The 24,427-nt window shown below is 37.3% G+C and overlaps 1 protein-coding gene across 2 annotated transcripts in view; it reads left to right on the forward strand.

Annotated features, from left to right (window-relative positions):
* LOC149821596 (putative serine/threonine protein phosphatase 2A regulatory subunit B''delta) overlaps positions 1-24,427 on the forward strand; it is a 39,831-nt gene that overhangs the window by 3,207 nt on the left and 12,197 nt on the right. For both annotated transcript variants that reach the window (XR_016426039.1, XM_089981070.1), the window contains exons 2-12: positions 5,083-5,328; positions 5,423-5,528; positions 5,622-5,721; positions 9,291-9,396; positions 9,575-9,665; positions 12,131-12,272; positions 16,915-17,062; positions 17,175-17,284; positions 19,552-19,708; positions 19,789-19,914; positions 20,024-20,179. Coding sequence is in view for 1 of the 2 variants with exons in the window: in XM_089981070.1 (XP_089837196.1) it covers positions 5,083-5,328; positions 5,423-5,528; positions 5,622-5,721; positions 9,291-9,396; positions 9,575-9,665; positions 12,131-12,272; positions 16,915-17,062; positions 17,175-17,284; positions 19,552-19,708; positions 19,789-19,914; positions 20,024-20,164 (1,473 nt within the window). In the remaining variant the exon portion in view is untranslated. The remainder of the gene's footprint in view (positions 1-5,082; positions 5,329-5,422; positions 5,529-5,621; positions 5,722-9,290; positions 9,397-9,574; positions 9,666-12,130; positions 12,273-16,914; positions 17,063-17,174; positions 17,285-19,551; positions 19,709-19,788; positions 19,915-20,023; positions 20,180-24,427) is intronic.

Raw genomic sequence — 24,427 nt, forward strand, 5'->3', positions numbered from 1 at the left:
CATGTCCCTATTAACTGCACACAATTTTAGTTTTACTTTTCATTAAACCTGCAGTTACTCAAAACGAGCATAAAAATTTTCGAAGTCTAAGATAGTTTTCCTATTGTAGCTTAACTCATAATTTGTATTTTATTACTGGGTTTCACACTTGTTCCTCGACCGATATCAAGAATCAACATGATCCATCGGAATATTAAAAATCAACATCTAATGTCAACACATCAGGAAAATCAACATCCTTTGACATCACTTTCTTGGTATACCAATAACAACAACTGTGTCTACAACGCCACTTCCAAGCAAAGCGATTGAAATCTCCTTAAAACCGTGGTCGGAAGGTGAACCATCACATCGGGTTCAAGGGCACAATCACACACAGAGTTTTAGTATCCTCACGGTTTCTCCAAAACCGCTATCCTGGATTCCCACACTGAGGAAGGGACATTTTAGTATCCTTACGGTTTCTCCAAAATCGTCATCTTGGATTCCCACGCTGTGGAAGGGACATATAGGATGAAAATTAATCATTGTTTATCTCTTATAACTTTTTAACAAATTTAAGTTCTTTACACAAGAACTGATTTGCAAACCCAACTTTTGACCTGATTCACTACCATTTTTAACAGTGCAATTAAATTAGAAAGCCAATAATTCCAAAATGGATTTTGCAATGCATAAAAACAAATTTTTGGAGCATCACATGGCCTGCAGTGTTACATCTGACCATAAAAGCATTTCAAGTGATATATGCATTTTATGCAAAATTCTTAGTGAACATGCACATACTAGTTCAAAATTTGTCTACAATGCACATTCCATCACACACCACAAGAATGCACATATAAAACAATTTGCATACGCATGCGAACGGATGCTTGCAATATACATTATTATGATCATTTTATGCATAAGCTCTCAAACATGCATATGATTATATTCATGCATACAACAAAATAAATTTTATAATTTTTCATGCGTATGACATAAGCATTTGCAACATGACAATTGAATGGATAACATATTCAACACAAATACCCTGCAGTCCATATGAATCAGATCTGAACATAACTACATTGTCCAGAAAAAACATAACATACCAATCATTACCAATCTGATCAAAATCCATGTGCCACACATAATGGAAATCAAATCTAATTGCACAAAAATTGAGTAGGGCAAATCTAGTCTAGATTTTGCTTGACCAAGCTCCAACCGACAGGCCATACCTATGCCGCATCACATGCGCAGCAGCATGCTTTTGACAGCATGCTGCCACTTGGCAGTGACATGTTGTTGGCAGCATGTTACTGCTACAGAAACATGCCGCAGTGTTGCACAAAAATGTGCAGCACTATCATGCCCTACAACAACCAACATTAACACATAAGTACAACACATTTAACAACATTTATGACAATTCATATGGCGGCATCGAGAACACTTTAATATTCAGCCAACATGACAACATAAAAAGAAGTATTCCAACATAGTACTGACAACGGTCGACAACCACGACCTCAAAACTGTTTTGATGCCAATCCATATGGCAGCATTAAGCAGTTTTGATATCGGCCATATCATAGATGAAAAAGAACATCAACGGCCTGCTCATAACCCTCACAAAGGTTGGTTTTATGAACTCAGGCAATAACAACAGTAAATTTAGGAAATCAGCTCTAACGACAAGTATAACCATTTTTTTTCTTCTTTTCCTTCATCAACAGCCAACTGATTCTCCTATATACAAAATTTCTGGACAATCCTCACACAGGAGAAGTTCAAATGGTCAAGTAATGTGATTTACTAAAATTAGATCTGATGACAAACACCTTATTGACAGTCGGTCAGACATCAGATTTAGTATAATTTGATTAAGTCTGATATCAACCAAAGATATAACCAAAAGAATCGGTTCGACAACAGCCTGCGGATGCAGGTGGCATTATCAAATCTGATTATCAGCCGATGTTAAGACAAAAGAAACAAGTCCAATAGCAGTCCATAAACAATTTGGTAGCTTCTAAAAAAAAAGACAGAATTATAGCAGTCTATGTGTTAACATCAAAAACAGTTTTGACAAGCCTAACGACATCAAATACAATTTTGATATCCAATAGTTTTAATAGCCTCAAAACAACTTTAATATAAAACCACAATAATGCTGGGAAATAAATCTGATATTCATCGTAACAGAAATTGATCTTCTTTTGATAGCCAACGATTTCAGCGTGTGTGTGAGTATATATATATATATATATATGTCTCGATGGTAATTTAATCAGAGTCTTATGGCAGTTTTTAAACAGCATACTACATCCCTGCGGCCAGCCTGGTTTGGATCAAATCTGATCTCTAATCATAACTGCCTATATTTCTATCAAGAACCTTGATGGATCATCCAGATTCATGGTCGATTCGCATATATATATATATATATGTATGTATTCAGCATGCTTTGCTAAGAAAAAGGAATCAACTAACCATATATGCTTAAACAGGAAAGACGAGGTCATGCTTTCATCAAAATCAAATTGCATGTAAATTTATATCAAGGCATGTGTTTGAATGTTTTAAAAATCAGGTTTTTATTTTTTTACATCTAGAATTTCACATGAATCTGATTTAGAACTATTTCTCCCCGTTCGAATCTAGAGAGAAACTCGTACCTTAGTTGGAACCGAAAAACAGACTAGAGAATCGTTGGATAAAGGGTGGAAATGATGGATTTTTCTCCTTTCTTCTTTCTCTTCTTCCTTCTTCTCTTTCTTTTCTTTTCTTTTTCTTTTTCTCTCATTCTTTCTTTTCTCCCTTCTCTCTCTCTCCCTAGAATACGAAATATAGAGAAAGAGAGACGAGTTGGACAATTTTATAAATTTTTATTTTATTTTATTTTTGTCTTCTGGAGAAAGGGTGACATCCCCTCTAGAGTCCTTTCTATAGATGATAGAGTTTTACAAAATGTAGAATTCTCTCTCTCTAACCACTCCTATTTATCCTCTTATTATCTCTTTTATTTTATTTTTTTTATTAACTAATTTGAGATATATCTAGAACACCTATCTAGGTAGAGTTCTACTACATGTAGAACTCCACCTTATCCAATAAATAAAATTTTGAAATTTAATTATTTAATATTTTTTATTAATTATTTAATATTAAATTATTAAATCATTAATTTTTAGAATATTTCAGAGGGTGTCTCCCCCTCTGGAAGTCCTCTCGTGGCAGAATTCTTACTCAGTTTAACCTTTAAATTGATTTTAAATCTTTAAATGGGTTACTCTTGGATTTCAGATTCGGATCCGGATCCAAGATTTAAATCTATATTCAAAATCCATTTAGATCCAATCTGGACCAAATCCTAGTTAATATGGGTCTTGGACTGAGTCTAGATCCATATCAACTCGGATAAAACAGATCGGTTCTGATCCGATCCAATCCAGAAAATGATAAAAATAGAGACGGGTCATATTTGAAAAACACCATTTTCGGGCCAACCGTAACTTGATTTCAGAGAAACGAAATATCAATATTCTCATAATTACGAGACGTATCTAACGGTATACTTACCTGATTTTCGCCTTCGAATTTTGCCTAAATTTAACTTGAATTGCGCCCGATTTTTGCTTGAATTTAAAGGTTGAAAACAAAAAGTTTTTCAAATATTATTCGCTTTGTTTTGGTCTTGTCAGTGGCCTTGGGCCACGCCTAGACATGGCTTACATCGCCTATAATTGAGGATATTTTCCATGATTTTTATCAACTTTATAAAACACGTAGCCAAAATTTCAGAATTTAAAACTAAGGAAAAACACACGATATTACATTACATTTTAGGTGGATGTTGTATGCACACCCCATTTTCTGATATTATGGGTTGTATTGTACTCTATTTCTCTATGGTCCTATGATAGTTTGAACTTTGTTGCATTATGATATGGTTTTTCAGCAAGTGCATTAATTTCATTGGAAGATATGTAAGATGAAGTTTAGTCATAAAAAATGATATTAGCAGTTGCGAGCATGACTTTGACTTTATCCTGATTTGCCAATATGTACATTATAATTTATAGACATGTATGGATGACTTGGCAGCTAAGAAAAGTAGCTAGTGAATGATGAAGCAAAATGAACTGAGATGTAAATGATTGCCATGAATGTATATTCTGCATCTGTTGGGCATCCTCCCTAACTTTTTTGCCACATGCAGACTGGTATAGTCGTCCATGCCATCAAGTAAGAAAAGTGATAGGAAAAGTTGAAGAGGATATATTTACAACGTTTTATTTCAACATGTTGATCAGTTGTAGAAAAAATAAGCGTGCCTTCTGTTGCAAAAGCACTTGAAGGTGTTATCACGTTTGCAGTGTTAGATCTATTCTATTGTTGAGTAATTGATTGCTCTCTTAAGTTCATGATAAGAAGTAAATAATTGAGTGCAGGCCATTTGTGGCTCTGTTGCTAACCAAGTCTTTCTTGAATCTGTTTTGACACATTTACTAGCATGAAATTGTGTGCAATGACCAAGACATGAAACCCTTCTAAGGATTAGAATGCCATATATACATGATTTCACAGCATGTTTCTGAGTTACCTTATAGGAAGGAGAACAAGAAATGAGGGAAGGATGGAGGTTTTAAGATAGAACAAATAAATGATGTTCCTAATCTTAGCTTTTTTGTTATCCCTTTTGTAGGGAAAGATCAATTGACTAGGAAGTCAAGGTGGATATGTCATCACTGTTCTGTTGATGCCCTGGCACCAGCTGACATTGCATGCATATTGGTGCTATAGCATGTGCTTTGACTTTTAGCACTTGGCACTGGCAGTCAACATATTACTGCTCCTTTTCTATTGCCTATTTTTATGACAACGGCCAAATGTGGGCAAAGTTGCACTTTTTTTTATGCTTTTAGGAGTAGTTATGCTGCCTGTACAGGTAAAATTGCACAAAGAAAAGGAGTTCAGTTAACCTACTCTGACTGTCTGCTGCTTTTTCTCTTTTTTTTAGTTGTTTTCTGCTAGTTCGGAGAGTTATATATATCCTCTTACAAATTTCTTGTGTATTTGATATTCATTCAGGTAAAGTCCTTGCTTGATGATGCAAAGGCTGGTATTGCTTTGAGTGTTTCCGGCACCTCTAGCAGCTCAAGTTCTTCTCCCACAAATTCTTTGCCGTCAATATTTCCTGCTGGCAGTGCACCACCTCTTTCTCCAAGAAGCACTTCTGGTTCTCCACGTGTTGTGAAGCGACATGGAGCTGGGCCATCTCATCTAGGTTCTCCGCTAAAATTGGTCAGCGAGCCTGTGAAGGAATTCATACCTCAGGTATGTACCATCTGTTGAATACTTTTTCTCGGAGTTTTCAAACTCTTTTTGTTGCTTGACAGGGTTTTAATATATTGTCTTAAATACCTTGTAGTTCTATTTCAAGAATGGCCGACCACCTCCAAATGAATTAAAAGAACAATGCCTTTTTAAAATCGATCAACTTTTCTATGGTCACAACAATGGACTCCAAGTTCAAGGTTTGAATTTTAATCTATTTTTTAATGTGTGATTATTCTGATTTTTGTCTCCAAATCGATTTTTTGGACACCTTCCCCTGTTTGTTGTATCAGAATTTAGAACATTGACAAAGGAAGTATGCAAGCTGCCATCTTTCTTCTCTAGCACTCTTTTTAAAAAGATAGATGTTGAGGGCCGTGGATTTGTGACGAGGTATGGTAACTTTTCAGTTCTAGAACTGCTATTGTACATCTTTGTTGTCTTCAAAGTCTTCAATGAATTGTTTTTCAGGGATTTGTATTCTTAAGTTAGATGTTGGAGTGATGCTTGAATTCAGGAATGTCAAAATTTCTTTCGTTATCATGTATATGCTGTCAATTTGATTTTTTGGCAATGGAAACTCTATAGTTCTGTTGGTTCAGCTTGGAAGTTACTTATTCCATATCTAAATAGAGTGCACTTTTCTCAGTTTACCTGCCCATAGTTTAATTTGTTGTGTAAAGATGTTGTCTTTCAAGTAAAACCAAAATCTGGGTTTTTCATCTTAATGTTCTTTGTGTCTTCCCTTTTAAATGTTATCATTTATGTTTGAGAAAGTTTTTCCTCTCCTAATTTTGTTCACCTGGCTTCCTTGCCTTCTGTATGTGCTGCTGAGTATGTTGCCCCTGCTATGGCTCAAATTAGGCCTTTTTAGTTTTCCTTTTAAAATTTTATGTTTTGGCCTTTAATACCTATTGCAGGATACTGTGGTTTGAGGTGTTCTCCCCCTATTCCAGTTTAGTGACATCAATGTATCGGATTTGGTTCGGATGTAAATAATACCAAATCCAAGCCAATTGGGTAAATCTTAATGGAGTTAGATTCAGATTAAGAGTCAAACACGAGAACACTCTAACCAAATTCAAATCCATTTTGAAAAGAAATTTTGAGTCCAACCCGAAGATAGACGGACCTGGTCATTCACAGTATATATAATGGCATTTTGGCATTGAAGTTATTAAATGTTTTTTGTAACGACCCCAACTCATACCCCTTGAAAATGCGGATTTTTTTCTTCAAATCAGTGCGGAAAACTTCCCAGAGACCCGGGGTCCTCACAGTTCCAAATCTAATTGGATACCCAAATACCACAAAGGGACTTACATTTATCATCCACAAGAACCAAAGCAAACCTCTTTATTTATGAATCAAAATCCAACACCAGAGACAAGGTTCTATTCAACGGAAAATATAGTAGCAACTGGTTAAAGTAAGAGAACTGAAAGAAACAAAAAGAAGAGTCACTCTGTCTATAGGTGAAACAGTCTAAAATCAAGCGTGACCCTCGAGCCGTCCCAGGAGCTAGTCGACTTCACTGATCACCTGTGTCTGCGAAAAACCATATAAGTAGGGTGTCAGAATCAAAATCCTGAGAACAAATACTTATAATGAAACAAATAAGCATAACGAATACAAATAAGATTTCATGCAATCATTTAGAGGAAAACAATTATGACAACTTTACAATTTCAATTAAGCCTTCATGCAACAAAGAATAATTGCTAAGCATGAGAGATTATTAAGCAATATCAGGGATCACAATTTAAGTAAGCAGAACATTTAACATGCATTAAAAATTAAACATCATGCATTCACCATCATGTAACGATTAAGGGAACATGTAAAATATGCATGTTCTAATGCATAGCAGGATTATGCATGATTTATGTGCAATGCATGAATACTTGATTATCTTTCATTAGAGTTTTACCTTTCCATATGCATGCTTTGTTAAATGCATACAATTTAAGTTCCTCTTTTTAATTAATTATCGTTGGCCGCGGATACGCTACAACAACAACAACAACTACTACGCTTTCATCCCAAAACAATTGGGGTAGGCGATATGAATCAAAAAAGAAAATCATTCTGGGTCTTCCACATGAATCCTTCTCCTCCAATCATTTCTATCCAATGCCATGTTCTCGGTGAGGTTTAAAGCATTCATATCCTTTCCTATCATCTCCATCCAAGTCTTCTTAGGCCTACCCCGACCTCGTTTAACTAATATATTTTCTCAATTCTCCAACCTTCTAACTGAAGCATCATTAGGCCTTCGCCGAATATGTCCAAACCAACATAAACGATTCTCTCTCATCTTATTTTCAATGGATGCAACGCCTACCTTCTTACCTATCTCGTTTTGAATCTTATCTTTTATTGTATTTCCACACATCCATCTAAACATACGCATCTCAGCTACACTCATTTTTTGAATATGATGTCTCTTGGCAGGGGCGACGCCCCTTCCTGTTGGCCAGAACAAGGGAAAAAAGGGCGACAGGGTGTCGTCGGCCACCTGCCGGCCTCCTGCGACGCCCCTTCTTGTTGGCCAGAACAAGGGAAAAAAGGGCGACAGGGTGTCGTCGGCCACCTGCCGACCCCCTGACGGCCACAAGAGGGGTGGCAAGGGCGGCAGTGTGTCGCTGGCCACCTGCCGACCCTCGGCAAACACAAAGACAGAGAGGGGGATAGCATGGCGGGGATTCGCCGGCCTCCTGCTGATCTCTCGGCAACCCCAACGAGGCAAAAAAAAGGGGGGGGGCATCGGCTCCCTGCCGGCCTCTTCGAAGACAACAAGGGAGAAGGGAGACACAGCAGGTGGCCGCCAACCTCCTGTCGGGCTCTTGGCACTTACAGAGAGAGAGAGAGAGAGAGAGAGAGAGAGAGAGAGAGAAGGACACTTACCTGGAGGAGCTGCGTCGTCGGCCGACGTTGATGGCTGCCGCACGCTGGGAGGGGAAGCGCTACAAAGGAAGAGGAGAGGCGCACGATGAAGCCCCCCCTTGCGAGTTTTTAAAGAGGAACGGGGGAGCGTCGGCGGTTACGGGATTTTTTGTTTTTGTTTCTTTTTAAAACCCTACTGGGTTACGGATCCGGGTCGGGTCCGACCCGGGTCCGAGCGTTTTTTTGTAAATTCTTTTTCTTTTCAAAAACTCGGGTTTTACATTTTTAATGATCATGTTTGCAAAGACATGCACTGCCCTTAGGTTTGCATGCTTCCCGTTTTTCTAAAATGACATGGCTGCCTTTTAATGTTTACATGTTTTTGAAAGGGCTTCACTGCCTTTAATTATAGCACAGTTCCCTATTTTTTATTGAAAAAAGCTGACAGGTTATGTGTTCTTGGGAAGGTCCCACCTGGCACCATGCACCAGGTTCAAAACTTAAGCAGCTTGCAAGAATCTGATCGGGTATCAAAAGAAAACCTATTTCTAATCCGTTATATTTTTTTATAACCAAATCCAGCCTGATAAATAATCGGGTATAATATTTCTCATGATACCTGACTGAACAGGTTTGCATTGGTTGGACATCCGACCCAAACCTATAACTTTGCACCCCTGTTTCCAGCTCCCAAAATCCATTCAAAATAGTACCTGTTGCTAAATTACAAGTTTCAGATATAGAGTATAGCATAAATGAATATTCTTAAGGATATCAAGGAGAAAATGTGAAGACATCATTCTATAATAAATCCAGCTTGTGAACAGCAATTGTTTATTCACTATATGGTTATATAGGGGTTCTCTTATATATAAATTAGTAAATTTCAAAGTTCTATACATTACATTGAAGTATCTCTGTCCTCAAGGTTTTCTGTCCCTTTTATTTTTTAGCCTATTAAACTAGGAGTTGACTGGCATCCTCTATCCATGGTTTTGATTGCAGTATTGATTTCTTCTGGATATGTTCCTCAATTAAAATAATCAATTAATATATCCTTAGGGATTTGGTTTCAGGGACCAATTTGTTGATTACTTGATCAATAGCAGTATGTTGACAATGGATATACCTACCCAAATATTTAGAGTTCTGAAGCAACCAGGCCGGAATTATCTTACTCAGGTTTGTGTTTCCTCCTTGAGTGATACTTTGCCTATTTGATTATTGTATACATCTATCAAAACTTGCTTAAACTTTATATAGTTTAACAGTTTAACTACTATGTTGTCATATATAAATTCTAAGCCATACTTTCAGCCATTAGTTTACTTGTTTCTGAGCCTAATTGTTTTCGGTATAGGAGGACTTTAAACCAGTTCTTCGTGAGCTTTTGGACACCCATCCAGGGCTGGAGTTTTTACAGAGTACACCTGAGTTTCAGGATAGATATGGTGAGTTCAACCATGCATAAGTACTTGTTTCCAATTTTTTCCTTGAGGCTTCTGTTTTTCATTTGATTCGGCTTTCTTCTTTCTGTGTTTTAGCATGATTTCCTTTCCCTTTGTTTGGATGTGAGCATGAACCAAAGATATTCCTTATTGAGTCATACTTCCCTTCGCCTGACCTTTCTGTGTGAGCATGGCATTTGTGGCTTTCTTGCCAGAAATCTCTGTGTGAACTGCAGGCTTATGATTTGGGAGGTTAGGAGTAACACTAGTGTGGAATCCCATATCCACTTTTAATTTCTTTTAATTCCAAGAGGATGTGCATGCCAATAACTTTGAATCTCTAGGAAAATTGTCAATAACTTTTTGTTTTGTTTAATTTTGTGAATCTGCATTCCACTCTTATGCATTTTGGTTGTTAAACTCCAGATTGTTCCGGTAATCAGGCTCTGATGCTTCCTCAAATGTTATTTTTTGTTTCTTGCTCCCCTAAGATTATGAAAAGAGGAATATGGCCACCATGAGCATAAATCAATATTTACTACAATGCAGTGAGTCAGCACCTACTTTATGGTTATCTTGTATGTCTATGTATCTAAAAGGGTTATGCATGATACTGTGTCTGTGCAGAATATTGCAATACACTGTGTGGTGCTCTGAAAAATCATTTTACTATAATATACTATTGTATTATGTGGTGTATAGGGACTTTTAAGTTTTAACAATGATGGCCATCTACCATGTGTAGTGAACAATATTTTCTGATGGCGTCTAACAATATTATCAAATTTGAAAACCAGTGTCAAGTGTGTGCACTTTTGTGCATGAGAGAGAGAGTACTGGTTGATACTTGATACAATAATGCTACCTTATAATTTATTTGTCATAAATAAATATCTGCAACCATTTTTATATGCTTCTTGAGTGGGAGAGAGAGCGAGTACTTGTTGATATGATAATATGACCTTATAATTTATTTGTAATAAATAAATATCTACCACAATTTTTATATGCTACTTGTAAAATATAATGCTCAATAACATTCTATGCAGCGTATGTGTTTGTACATTATTGTGGATTTTGTAATAGAACCTCCTTCATGATGGTGCTATGCGTTGGACAACAAAAAGGCAACAAGAATGCATGCAGTTGAGATGCTTACATTTACGGAAGATTAGAATGACAAAAAATACATGATAAAGAATGAGTACCTTAGTATAAGATTAGAAGTAACCACTTTCAGCAAGCTCCTAATCCAAAAACGACCCAAATAGGCCCAAACCCCGAAGGTAAAACAGTGAATATACCTCAGGATGCAACAATCTTCAAATCTGGCCTAGAGTTTCAGAAAATGAGCAGAGAATAAAAGAAATTTTGTATCTCACTCAATAGGAGTTCCAATTGTGCATGGTTTGTGTCAGAATTCTTCAAGATTGTTTACTAACTGCAGTGCAAAGGAGACCAAATCAAACTCCTTCAAGGCTGGTCGTGGAGCTTATGGCTGACATCAGCCTATCCTTCATCAAGTAATCCAATGCTGCACCTTCAGTAGCAGTTTTGCAGCCGTACATGCCTCAAATGCCTCCAATGTTGCTCTGTTACCATCTATGGTACAGCTGGGTGAGAGGCATGCACAAGAAGAATACTGTGTGTGCAGGGACAAAACTTCAAAGTTTTTTTCTGCATAAAGAAAGATACAGGGGTCGGCCCTCCTTATTGGGGCTACAGAGACTGCAAAGAAGCAAACAAATATGACTAAAATGACCTTAACATATGCACTGTAAGATTAAACTACCTTACCTACACATGAAGAAATGTACGTAGCAAATAAATAAATACCAACTTTGTCCCTAAGCACAACTAACCAGCTATCTTCACATATATAATGTATGTTATATGTGGGTGTGCAGCATGTGCAACCGGGTGCCCCCTCACACCCCTATTTTGGAAAACACCCATGTCATGCTCTTCATAGCCCTGTCGTACCATGTATCAGCACTTGTACCTGTCTGACATAGGCATGTAATCATTTGCTTTAATATAATATGCTGATTATGCTCTGTTTCTCCTTTCTTTTCTTTCGTGCTTTTTCTTTAGTGCACCTTGTTCAGCATTAAAGCTGTGACTTTTCTTTGTTTTTCGTCTAATCAAGCATGTAATTTGGTTGATGCGTGTATGATATGCTGTATGGAATCACTGGTCTTTTCATGATTTATGCATGTGTTGGTTTTCCTTTTCTGAACAGTTTCAACCAGCAGTAACTGTGCTGTTTCTTTTCTTTGGTGGGGATCAAACTAGTGCATTGATGTAAATACAAAGATTTTGGTGTATGTTGCTTTAAGAGCTCCTTAATTTTGTATCTAGAGTTTCTAGTTTACCTGATTTTGACAATTTCATTTCTTCTATCAGTTTCCATATATTAGCTGCTATTATTCTATGCTAATTTGTTTCTTTCTGGGATGACCTCTCAGCTGAAACTGTAATATACAGAATCTTTTACTATGTGAATCGATCTGGTAATGGGCATCTGACACTGAGGGAGCTGAAACGTGGGAATCTTATTGCCGCAATGCAATACTTGGATGATGAAGAGGACATTAACAAAGTGTTGAAGTATGTTTGGATTCTGGAACGACTTTCTTATTTTGATTTTTCATTGGACAAGTTGCATTACCATTGCTCCATTTTATGCTTTTTCAGAATACAACAGTTGGAAAATTTTCTTCATTTGGAACATCTTGATCTGGTCATTTTAGATTATGTGTACAAAAGCACAAAGTTCTTAACGGGTGAGGTGTGCACAAAGGCACAAGATGAACACTTGAAAAAGTGTGCACAATGGCACAAGATGAACACCTACAAAAGATTACAAATGCATAAAGGCATAAAAATAAAACGGAATCTTTATTGAATGTAAAGAGAGCTTTTCCCAAAAGCTTAAACATTACAAAGGGGTGAGACCCCTATATATACTAGTGGGGACACTTGGAGGGGCCCAACATCTATAAGGTGTGGGCCCCTTTAAGGCTAACACGACAAAAAATAAAAAATAAAAAAAGAGAAAAAGAAAAAGGCATATTCAAAGAGAATATGCAAGAACTAATAAAAAGACTGATTTGCCCTTAGAGTATTTACAAGAAATAAATAAATAATATATGTATATATATATATGTATGTATCTCTCTCTCTCTCTATATGCAAATATATATCTAGATTACATTTTAACATCCCTCCTTAAACTTACGGTGCAATGATCGAAAGTTTGCCGAGAAGAAAGTTGAATCTAGGAGAACAGGGCGTCTGAGTAAAGAAGTCTGCCAGTTGATATTCTGATGTCACATATGGAAGATCAATGATTTTCTTCAAATATTCTTCTCTAACATAGTGGCAGTCCATATTGATATGCTTCGTGCGTTCATGAAATGTGCGATTCTTGGTAATATATATTGCACTCTTGTTATCACAACACAACTTCATAGGTCCTTGAACACGAACCCCCATATCTTCCAGCAACTGTCAAATCCAAACAATTTTCATGGTTGTAGTTGCCATGACTCGGTACTCAACCTCAATAGATGACAGAGACACCTTCTGTTGCGATTTGTACTTTCAAGAAATTAACGGTTCACCTAAAAAGACACAAAAATCAGTGGTGGAGTGACGGTTATTTGGATCACCTCTTCAATCATATACACTATTAAATTTAATTCAGAAGATGAAGATAAAAAATACTCTCTTATTTATGGATTCCTTTATATATCTGATAATTTGAAGAATGACACTCATATGAACTAATGTAGGGGCATGCTGAAATTGACTTGCGACATGCACAACATGAGATATCTGGTCTAGTGATGCTAAGATACATCAAAGATCTAACGAGTTGCCTGTAAGGAGTGGGATCTTCTAGTGGAATCCCATCATTAATTTTCAACTTTTTCCTACTACTTAGGAGTTTCACAAATTTTATCATCTGTAATTCCTAACCTATCAATAATCTCACAAGTAAGTTTAGTTTGAGATAAAAAATAACCCTTGTGAGAGTAGACAACTTCTATACCTAAAAAATAAGTCAGAAAACTTGAGTCTGACATTTCAAATTTTTCTGTTAATGTAGACTTGATACTCTTCATCCCTTTGGCATCATCACCTGTGATTAACATATCATCAACTTATAATAATAAAATCAGAATTCTTGCATTATATTTCTTGACAAACAGGGCAATGTCAGTATAACATGAAATAAAATCATTTCCTATCATTAAATTGTTAAACCAATCATACCAAGCCTTGGGAGCTTGTTTCAAACCATAGCGAGCTTTTTGTAGACGAAAAACTTTAACTTTAGGAATATCCATACCTGGATGAGCATCCATATAAACTTCTTCATTTAGGCTTTCATTTAAAAATGCATTTTTAACATCCATTTGATATATGTTATATTTTTTAATAGACGCAATTGTAATTAGACACCTAACAATAACCATTTGCGCAACGAGAGTAAAAGTTTCATTGTAATCTATTCCATATTCTTGACTATACCTTTCAACAACTAGACGGGTTTTATATCTTTCAAGAGTCCCATCACTCTTAGCTTTGACTTTAAAGACTCACTTACATCCTATTGTTTTCTTTCTTCTAGGTAAATCTTGAAATTCTCAAGTTTTAGTTTTTCTAAGAGTTTTAAGTTCATTATCCATTGCATCCCTCAAGTTTACCATCTTCTTGGCTTCTTCAAAACTCTTAGGTTCCGCATATGAATAAATGACACTAAGACATGCTCTATGTTTAGGTAAGAAAGGTTCATAGGATATAAATCTAGAAGGATTTCTCCTAGTTCTTTCAGTCCTACAAGGATTATTTATTGAGGTAGGTTCACTAGATTCACTATATTTTTCAATTGCACTTCTAAAAGTGTTTCTATCTCTATGGGTATAAGTGATTGGTTCACTAGATATTCCTTGTATAAGTTGCTCAAGAAATTGAGAATTATTACTCTCGTGTATCATTACAAGAAACATCAAATATCATTTTATAATCACTAGAAATATCATCATTTCTAGATAGTAATTCAAATAAGAAGAAATAATCTATATTATCTCCATGAGATGCATAATCTTCAAAACCACTAACATTTTCTAGAAAGGTTACATTTCTAGACACATATAATTTATCATTTTTAACATCATAACACTTAAATCCTTTTTGTGTTTCCGAATATCCAAGAAATGCACAATGAATTGCTTTAGGTGAAAGTTTATCATTTTTGTCAGTGAGAATAAAACATTTGCATCAAAAAACTCTTAGTCTATTATAATCGGGTTCCTTTTGGTACATAATTTCAAAATGTGATATTTTATTTAAATTTTTTGAGGGAATATGATTTATAAGATAAATAGATGCAAGAGCCGCCTCAACCCAAAATCTTTTAGGATTTTTTTGAGAAATAAGCAAGGCTCTAGTGGTTTCAATTATATTCCTATGTTTTCTTTCGACTAAGCCATTTTGTTGAGGTATTTTGGGACATGATTTTTGATGGATAATTCCATTAATTTCAAGGTAGTTTTTAAAATCATTTGAGAGATGTTCTCTTTCGGAATCGGTCCTAAGAATTTTTAACTTACCATTAATTTGATTTTTCATTATCATGTGATAGGTCTTAAAAGACAAAAAAACCTCATGTTTATGCTTTAGAAAATATATCAAACAATATCTAGAATAATCATCAACAAAAATGATATAATAAGCGAATCCTCCTTTAGATATAACGGGTGCCAGTTCCCATAGATCCATATGTACAAGTTCAAATGGTTTAGTTGTAAACATAGATCTTTGTTTAAAAGGCACGTTTCTCATTTTTTTAAGAATACAATCATTACAAATGGAGTCATTTTTACAAAGATCTCTAAAAAAATGCAAATAAGAAAGCTTGGCAATATTGAGATGCCCAAGACGTTTATGCCAAACATTTATATCTTTATATTGGACAATGTTACAAAAAGAGTGTTTTGGAATTTAAAGAAATTTCATGTAGTATAAATCTCCTTTCCTAGAGCCATTCTCAATCAACTTCCCAAACCAGCGATCCTATATCCAACATTTATTTGATGAGAACTTGATATCACACCCATGGTTCGATAGTTGAGAGTTCGAAAGCAAATATAAATTTAATTTTGGTATAAATCTATTTTTGAGAATAAAAAAACTTTGTTTTTTAAAATTTTCAATTCCTTTGATTTCAAGAGAAGCACCATCCGCGGTTGAAATATAAAGAGATAAAGTTTTTGTGTATTCAGAAAGAACAAAAATATTTGGAGTCATATGAAAGGAGGCACTCGAATCTAAAAGCCAAGAGGTCTCTTCGGGAGGAGAGAAAGTTGACATGGCTGCCCCGGAAATAGATCTCTTGAGAGAAGGTTGAAGAGCTTCCATAATTTGACTTAATGATAATGCTCCATTATTGAAAGTAGATGGACCCTCCTTTTTACGTGGTTGAAATGTTGTAGACATAGTCACCTTCTTCTTCCATTTTGGACAAACCGGTTTAATGTGCCCCGGTTCTTTGCAAAAATGACATAATTTTACCATAATCTCTTCCTTGGTACCTTCCATTTTGACCACCATCTTCTCTCGTTCATTGATTTTGATTTTGGAATTTATTAAAATAGGGGGGGGGTTATATGTTTTCAAGTTATTCCCCGATCTAGAAACGGCATAGGTTCCTTCATTTTCATCTTTTGAAGGAACAACCAACACACTTTGATTGGTTTTGTTTATTCTCAATCTACTTTCTTTTCCACTTAGTTTGGTAAGAACGTCTTCTAGAGGTGGAGAAGTAAAAGAAGATAGAAGAGAGGATCTAGTTTGCTCGAATTCGGGTCTAAGCCCATTCAAAAAGTTGAAGAAGTGATCTGAAGATACATATACATATATATAGGATATATATGTATATGCATCTCTCTCTCTATATATATGTAGATATATATCTAGATTACATTTTAACACCTGCAACAACGTGAGACAGCTTTCATTGCACTTGCCTTGCAAACTTTTAGGTCTTTCTTTTTGAGAAATTTTCTTGTTATTGTTATCAATCAATTGCTTTATGACTTTGTCATTTTTTTCTGACCCTTCCAATTAATCACTTTTTTTTTTCTAATCCTGCTTAGCATGAAAACTAAAACTATGGTGCAATACCTCGTGCTTAAGGACAAAACTCTAAAATCAGTTTCTTACTGCTTTTTGTTTCTTGCAGATACTTTTCTTATGAACACTTCTATGTAATATATTGCAAATTCTGGGAGCTTGACACAGACCATGACTTCTTAATTGATAAGGAGAATCTCATTAGATATGGTAACCACGCCCTGACGTACAGGATTGTGGAGAGAATATTTTCACAGGTTCTCCCTTTAAGCAGAAAAGTTTTTAGATTTCTTGACATTTGATAGCTGCTGCATAGTGATTAGTCTTTAATGATTATCATTCTACATGTTTTATTGTCAATTGCACTAGGTCCCCAGAAAGTTTACAAGTAAGGTTGAAGGGAAAATGGGATATGAGGACTTTGTGTACTTTATGTTGTCAGAGGAGGACAAGTCATCTGAGCCTAGTCTTGAGTACTGGTATGTTCTTATACTTATTTTGGACATTATGCATTATCTCTTAAGTTGTGTCCCTCACTGATTACCACTTGCTAGCTACACAGATAAATTGAGAATGTGCTGCATTTGTCAATTATCTACTGATTACAATCAACTTGGAGCTTGTAACAACGTGCTGCATTTTGTCAATTATCTAACCATTGAAGTTGTTTGTTCTTTGCCTTTCAACTACATGAAGTTTTTTCAACAGTACATTTTATGAACATTAGCTAGTTATAGTGGATATGGATCTTCCAAAGAGACAAATAGGTACTTCCTTTGCTAGAAAGTTTTAGACAGTAGTACATCATAAGCTTACCACCTTTTTTTGGATGAGTCTGAAGGTCCTTTTCAAAAAATGTAGATAGGGTTAATTCTGGAAATGAGTTGTCATGTATCATATATGTCACATCAAGCAAGGAAAATGTACAATTTCTAAAAAGGTATAATATTGACAATATGTATTTTGTTATGAGAGGCATTTGTAAATAGTGTTAGTAAGTAGAAAACTCTGGCACTATGTAACATAGACACGACATTTTTGCCGCCGTACCCGTGTCAACATGTGACGACACGAGTGCGGATACTGGACACACTGCGGGTGCGCCCTGGGTCAGGTCCCGCACTGCTCCGGGTCGGGTCCAACTAAGACCCAACCCAAAACCTTTTTTTTTCCCTGTCGAACCCCTCCTCCTTCCCACCCTTGGCAGCAGCAGGAGAGAGAGAGAGAGAGAGAGAGAGAGAGAGAGAGAGAGAGAGAGAGAGAGAGAGAGAGAGAGAGAGAGAGAGAGAGAGAGACGGTGGGGCTGGGGTTCTCCTTGGCTCCTCCTTCGTCTTCTCCTAGATCTCCTTTGTGGAGAGAGAGAGAGACGGTGGGTCTGGGGTTCCTTGGCTCCTCCTTCATCTTCGTACCTTTGTTAATAAAAGGGGGGATGGGGTCACGAGGGTACCCCCTTCCCCTTTTATAATAAATGGTAACCCCCATCCCCCTTGGGTTTGGGCTGTCTTTGGTATGATTTTGACATGTTTTTTTTAATGAGTTGAGTTTTAATTAGACCCATTTTCAAATCACATATAGAACTAGGCCTAAACAAATGCGAGGTTGGCTATTAGAAATACTAAATGGGTCAGATTTCCTGTCAGTTGAACCAAATCTGATCCATATTGTAGATCCATATACTGTATATCCAAATCCATATTGGTTTGGGAAAAAAGTATATATGTATGGATATGGTTAAATCTTGGTCAGAAACTGGTAAAAAATGTGATTTGATCTAATCTAACCTATTTTACCTTACATGTTAAATATTTTCAATGGATCCAATACCAAATTAACTCATATGATGACTAGATCCTAGATGTTTGAATATATTGAAGTAGATCCATAATAGGATCCATTCTTCAAAAACGTAATAGAAGGGGGATGGGGGTTACGAGCTACCCCTTCCCCTTATATAATAAAAGGATGACCTATCCCCCTTTTTTATTATAAAAGGGAAAAAACAGTATATATATATATATATATATATATATATATATATATATATATATATATATATATATATATATATATATATATATATATATATATATATGGCCGTGTCCCCGTATCCACATCTTTTGGAATTGCAGTGTCGTATCCGTACCCATGTGACATGGCTCTGGCAAGATTATAAAATTCGAGCAAAGGTTCATTACAGAATATAATCGAGCTGTACATAGCTTATACACAGACATACTTGTTTGTTCATCTATTTATTACAGCAACATTGTTAATCTGAAGGATTATTTGATTGCCATCCGCTGGTTTTTAGTTATTAAGTCTGACTTGAAGTAATATTGAAAAATGTTGCTTCCAGTAGGCATTCCCAGGGATGTAATTTCCAAAGTATCAGGTATGTGATATTTAATATATATACATATATATAGCTGTGTTCTCGGACCCACATTTTTTGGAATTTCCGTGTCGTACCTTCCTCACCCACACCCGCATCCAGGTGACATAGCTTTAGATACTATCAAACTTTTTGTGCAGCATTTTATGTTTGCTTCTGATAGAGTTTTTCAAAATTTTGTGGTTATAAGTTACAAAGAAATTAAATAATTAATTGCCTTGTAATTATTGTGTACTGCTAATCACAGGTGTGGTGGTATGCATGTTTGCTGAATCTTGATAATTGTGGTGAAAATATTGAATTTCTCCTAATTATGTCAACTTATGCATGTCATGTTGCTCCATTTTTCCCCAGGTTTAAGTGTATAGATTTGGATGGCAATGGGGTGCTCACGCGTAATGAAATGCAATTCTTTTATGAGGAGCAGTTACACCGCATGGAGTGTATGGCCCAGGAACCCGTTCTCTTTGAGGACATTTTGTGCCAGATGGTTGACATGATTGCCCCTGAGGTAGTTTTAGTTCCTTTAATTGTTTTCTGCTTCCTTCTGGCTATGGGGTAAAGGATATTGATTCTTTGCTTGTCATGCAGACGGAGAGTTATTTTACTCTCAAGGACCTAAAAGGTAGCAAAATTTCAGGAAATGTTTTCAATATTCTGTTCAACCTGAACAAATTTATGGCATTTGAAACACGAGATCCATTTCTTATTCGTCAGGTGTTTTACGAAGAACTCAGTTATATTGCAATTCTATGTGTCAGTATGGGTAGCAATGAACTGCTGCTAATTCTAATGCCACTATGTGCTTCACAAATTGTCCTTGCAGGAGCGGGAGAATCCAACATTGACTGAGTGGGATCGCTTTGCACATAGGGAATATATCAGACTTTCCATGGAAGAAGATGGAGAAGATGCCTCTAATGGCAGTGCAGATGTATGGGATGAATCACTTGAGGCCCCATTTTGATTGGCGTGGTCTCGAGTAAGTTGCTTTCTTTTGGTGTTGCATATTTTAATCCTTTATTGTTATCAATATTATTTTTATATGAATATAATTATGTTTCACTGACAATATTGATGAAATCAGATGCTGAATCACAATATTTCAGTTTTCTGAATATAATCTCATTTCACCTACAATATTGATAACATCAGATGCAGAACAGATTTTTTGTTATATGCATAGTCACAGATATTGGCAATATTTTCAAAATATCGTGATATTATCACTATAAATTCAGCAAACGATAATATAGGTAAAATATCGCCAATTTGATAATATCGTGATACACGAGAATATCACAATATTATCAATTAGTTTTACTATTTTTTTTATTTTTTACATTTTAAATATGTTTTCTTCTTTCTTTTACATTTTTTACTATTTTCTTTTATTATTTATGTATTTTTTGTCTAAACATGATATTTTCTTACTTTTTTGTTATTTTTTAATATTTTTTAAGCCTCGAGATTTTCCCGAGATTTATCACCAAACACTTAATATCGCTAGAAATAGCCTTGCTGGTCATATGTATTTTTTAATGGATGCTTCTCTCTTTCTCAAAGTATAGGTTTTTGAGTATTCCCTTGCTTGAGATGACACAACTTTGACTCATCCAACCATCAAGCATTGTTTGTATTGACAGTTGTTATAATTGTCATGTTTTCACTTGTTGGTTTTGGCTTTTACCTCAAACAAACATGGTCATGGATCTAAAGTTGTAGATACCTTTTCTTATATTGAGCTGGTTAATGTTTAGAATGGACCTTTCACATGTTATTCAAGCAAAGTAAATTTGATGAGCCTTTCCAAAAATTTCTTCTGAGGTTCGTTTTGATATCATGCATAATATTATAGATCATCATAGCTGTCAATGGAAGATGTCTTATTCGGGGAAGTGGACATGGTGAAATGCAAGATGAATTCTTGTTCAAATTAAGAATTTTGGAGCCTATCATTATGCAGGCTCATGGTCTATGGGAGGAAATTATAAGAAAAACATGGTGACCAGCTATGTCACATGGGTGTGGGTGCGGGGGTGCGGCACTTTCAAAAAACTTGGGTGTGGGGGTGCGGCAAAAAAAATATATATATATAAAAATATATATATATATATATAAAGTCCAAAAGTTGGACATAAATGACCTTGGGTGCGGTCAACACACCCCGGGTCAGGTTGACCTCACAGGGTGCCGCACCCGCATCGCGTCCCTGCCATGAATGTCGATGGCAGGGGCAAGCCCCTGCCAGAAGATACAGTTGGCAGGGACAAGCCCCTGCCTGAGGAGATGGAGGGAGGCAGGGCTTCGCCCTTCCTGCTGAAACTTCGAGCGACAAGGGTGAAGCCCCTACCAGATAGGACTCAGGCGACAGAGAGGGGAAAGGGGCACGGCAGGGCCGCTGGCCCTCCAATAGCACATAAAGGTGGGAGAGAGGGGCGACAGGGGCCACCTATCGGACCCCCTCCCGCAAACAGAGAGGGAGGAAGGCGCGACAAGGGTCACCGGAGCCGACGAACATAGGGAGAGGGAGGAAGCAGAAGACAGAGGGAGAAGTGGAGGAAGAGGAGGAGCGTACATGCGAGCTCCGACAGTCGTCGGGGTTGCAGGTGGCGTTGACGTCGGCGATCGCCGGAGGTCTGCGACGAGGGAGAGGAGGTGGCGTCAGGCTCCCCTGAGAGACGTCGGGAGGAGAGGAGGCGAGCGAGACAGCAGAGGAGCGCGGGAGAGGACAGGAGATGACAGGATGTTAAAATGTAAACCCAAAGATCCCATTGTACGTGTATATATATATATATACTTTTATCATAATACCCAAAAAGGGTAATTCTGTAATTTTCAGTTTTACGCATATTCTACTTGGAATATGCTTGTATTTTCATTCATTATTTTTTTTCCTTTCTTTTTATATTTTTACTTTTTTTATTTTATTTTATTTTTATGTCTTGACACCACTTTGATACAGCTTTGATGCAGCCTTCACGGGTTCTTTGATGATGGCGTTGAAGGCACGACTCTTTGATGCATCCTTCACGAGTTCTTGATGGTAGTTGTGAAAGGCATGATCCACACAGTCGTGCATAGAAAAAAATGGAATATCAATGCCCACCGCAATGGTGAGGCTTGATTTTATTTCAATCAAATGGTCCAATGAACAATACGCTGAATATAAATGAAGAATAAAAGACAAACTCTGAACAGTAGTAAGCAAAATGAAAGAACAACTGGACAAGAAAGAACAAAATGCTGAAACGAAAAGAAGGGGTTCCGTATTCTTCAAAAGTGGCTTCACGCAACCCTAGATAGGGCTTTTAAAGAGGATCATTGGATCTGGGTCTCGGGTCCAGACCCGGACCCGAGACAGCTGCAACTTGGAACTGGATCAACGACGAGCCGGGCTTTCCTTCTTCTGGAGTCGGTGCGCATTACCTTCCTGCATCGGGTCACCTCACCTGTGATTAGGTCTTGCTGCGGGATCCGGTCGTCCGTGCATTGTGGTGGGTCGGGTTCCCTGGCCAGGCCAAGGTCACGTGGTACAATCTGCTCTGCATCATTCTCCCCTGGTTGGGAAGAAGTCGGCTCTGACGACTTGTTGTCCCCACAGTAAGCATATAGATCATACACATTGAAAATCAGAGAAATGTTCTAATCGTCGGGCAGTTCTAGGAGGTAGGCATTCAGACTCAATCGCCGAAGGACCTTGAATGAACCATATTTCTTAGGGCTTAGTTTACTATACGTACCCACGGGAAAACGTTCAGGACGTAGGTAAACCCAAACTAATTGACCAACTTGAAACTGGATGTCGCGACGACCTTGGTCAATGAAAGCTTTGTACGCTTCGTAACTCTCAACGAGTTTGGCTCGGACCTGCCTATGTATATCACGCATGTACTCAACGGCATGAAAGACGTCTGGGGTTGGGTCGGGGAGACTGGTCACTAGAGTTAGATCTACAACATTAGTGGGCGACCGGCCATAAACCACTTGAAAGGGAGACTTGCCCGTGGACCTGTTGATGGAGCTGTTATATGCAAACTCGACTTGAGGTAAGACGAGGTCCTAGGTTTTGACATTTTCCCCTACTAGACTTTGTAACAAGTTTCCTAAGGTGTGGTTAACAACTTCGGTTTGGCCATCAGTTTAGGGGTGGCACGCACTACTGAACTGAAGCTTGGTCTTCAATAAGGCCCATAACGATTTCCAAAAATGACTCATAAAACGCTTGTCGCAATCAGAGGTAATCGTATGGGGTAAACCATGGAAGCGGGCGACGTCCTTGAAGTAATAGGAAGCTACTAATGAGGCGTCGGTGGTTCGCTTACACGGGACAAAAATAGCCATTTTGGAGAACCGGTCAACAACGACTAAAATTGAATCAAAACGACGTGGGGTTCTGGGAAGACCCACAATAAAATCCATGGACACGTGCTCCCACGGTCGCTCAGGGATGGGTAACAGAGTATATAGACCACTATTCTGACGATGACCCTTTGACACTTGACACACATGCCAACCTTGAACGAACTTGACAACATCTTTGCACATTTTGGGCCAAAAGTATCGTTCATCTAACATAGCAAACGTCTTATCATGTCCAAAATGCCCAGCTTACCCTCCCTCATGTAATTCAGAAATCAATTGAAGCTTAAGAGGGAAATCAGACACACATAACTTGTTCCGACGAAAGAGGTAACCATTATGAATACTAAAATGATGGTCGACGGTGTGATCTGAGGAGATGCACCCTTCCCAGGCTTGCTGGAAATCAGGGTCCGTCGGGTATAACTCTTTGCACTGCTCGAACCCAATGACCTGCACTGGCATAGTCATCAGAAGGCTGTTCTTCCTACTAAAAGCGTCAACCACCTTGTTCAGAGTACCAGACTGGTGGCGAATCGTAAATGTGTACTCTTGCAAGAAACTGACCCACTTGGCATGACGCACACTTAGTTTCTTTTGACTATTCAGGTACTTCAATGCCTCATGATCCGTGTACAAGACAAATTCCTTATAAATGGGATAATGCCTCCAATAACGAAGGGCTTGTACAACGGCATAAAACTCAACGTCATAAGTAGAATACTGACACCTGGCTTGAGTCAGCTTCTCACTAAAGAAAGCAACATGTCGACGGTTCTGACTCAAGACGGCGCTAATTCCCACTTTAGAGGCATCACACTCAACCTCAAAGACTGCACTGAAATCAGGAAGGGCTAAGATAGGGGCA

Source organism: Nuphar pumila, chromosome 11 (assembly GCF_984573655.1).
Source record: "Nuphar pumila chromosome 11, dmNupPumi1.hap1.1, whole genome shotgun sequence".
Taxonomy (NCBI): domain Eukaryota; kingdom Viridiplantae; phylum Streptophyta; class Magnoliopsida; order Nymphaeales; family Nymphaeaceae; genus Nuphar; species Nuphar pumila.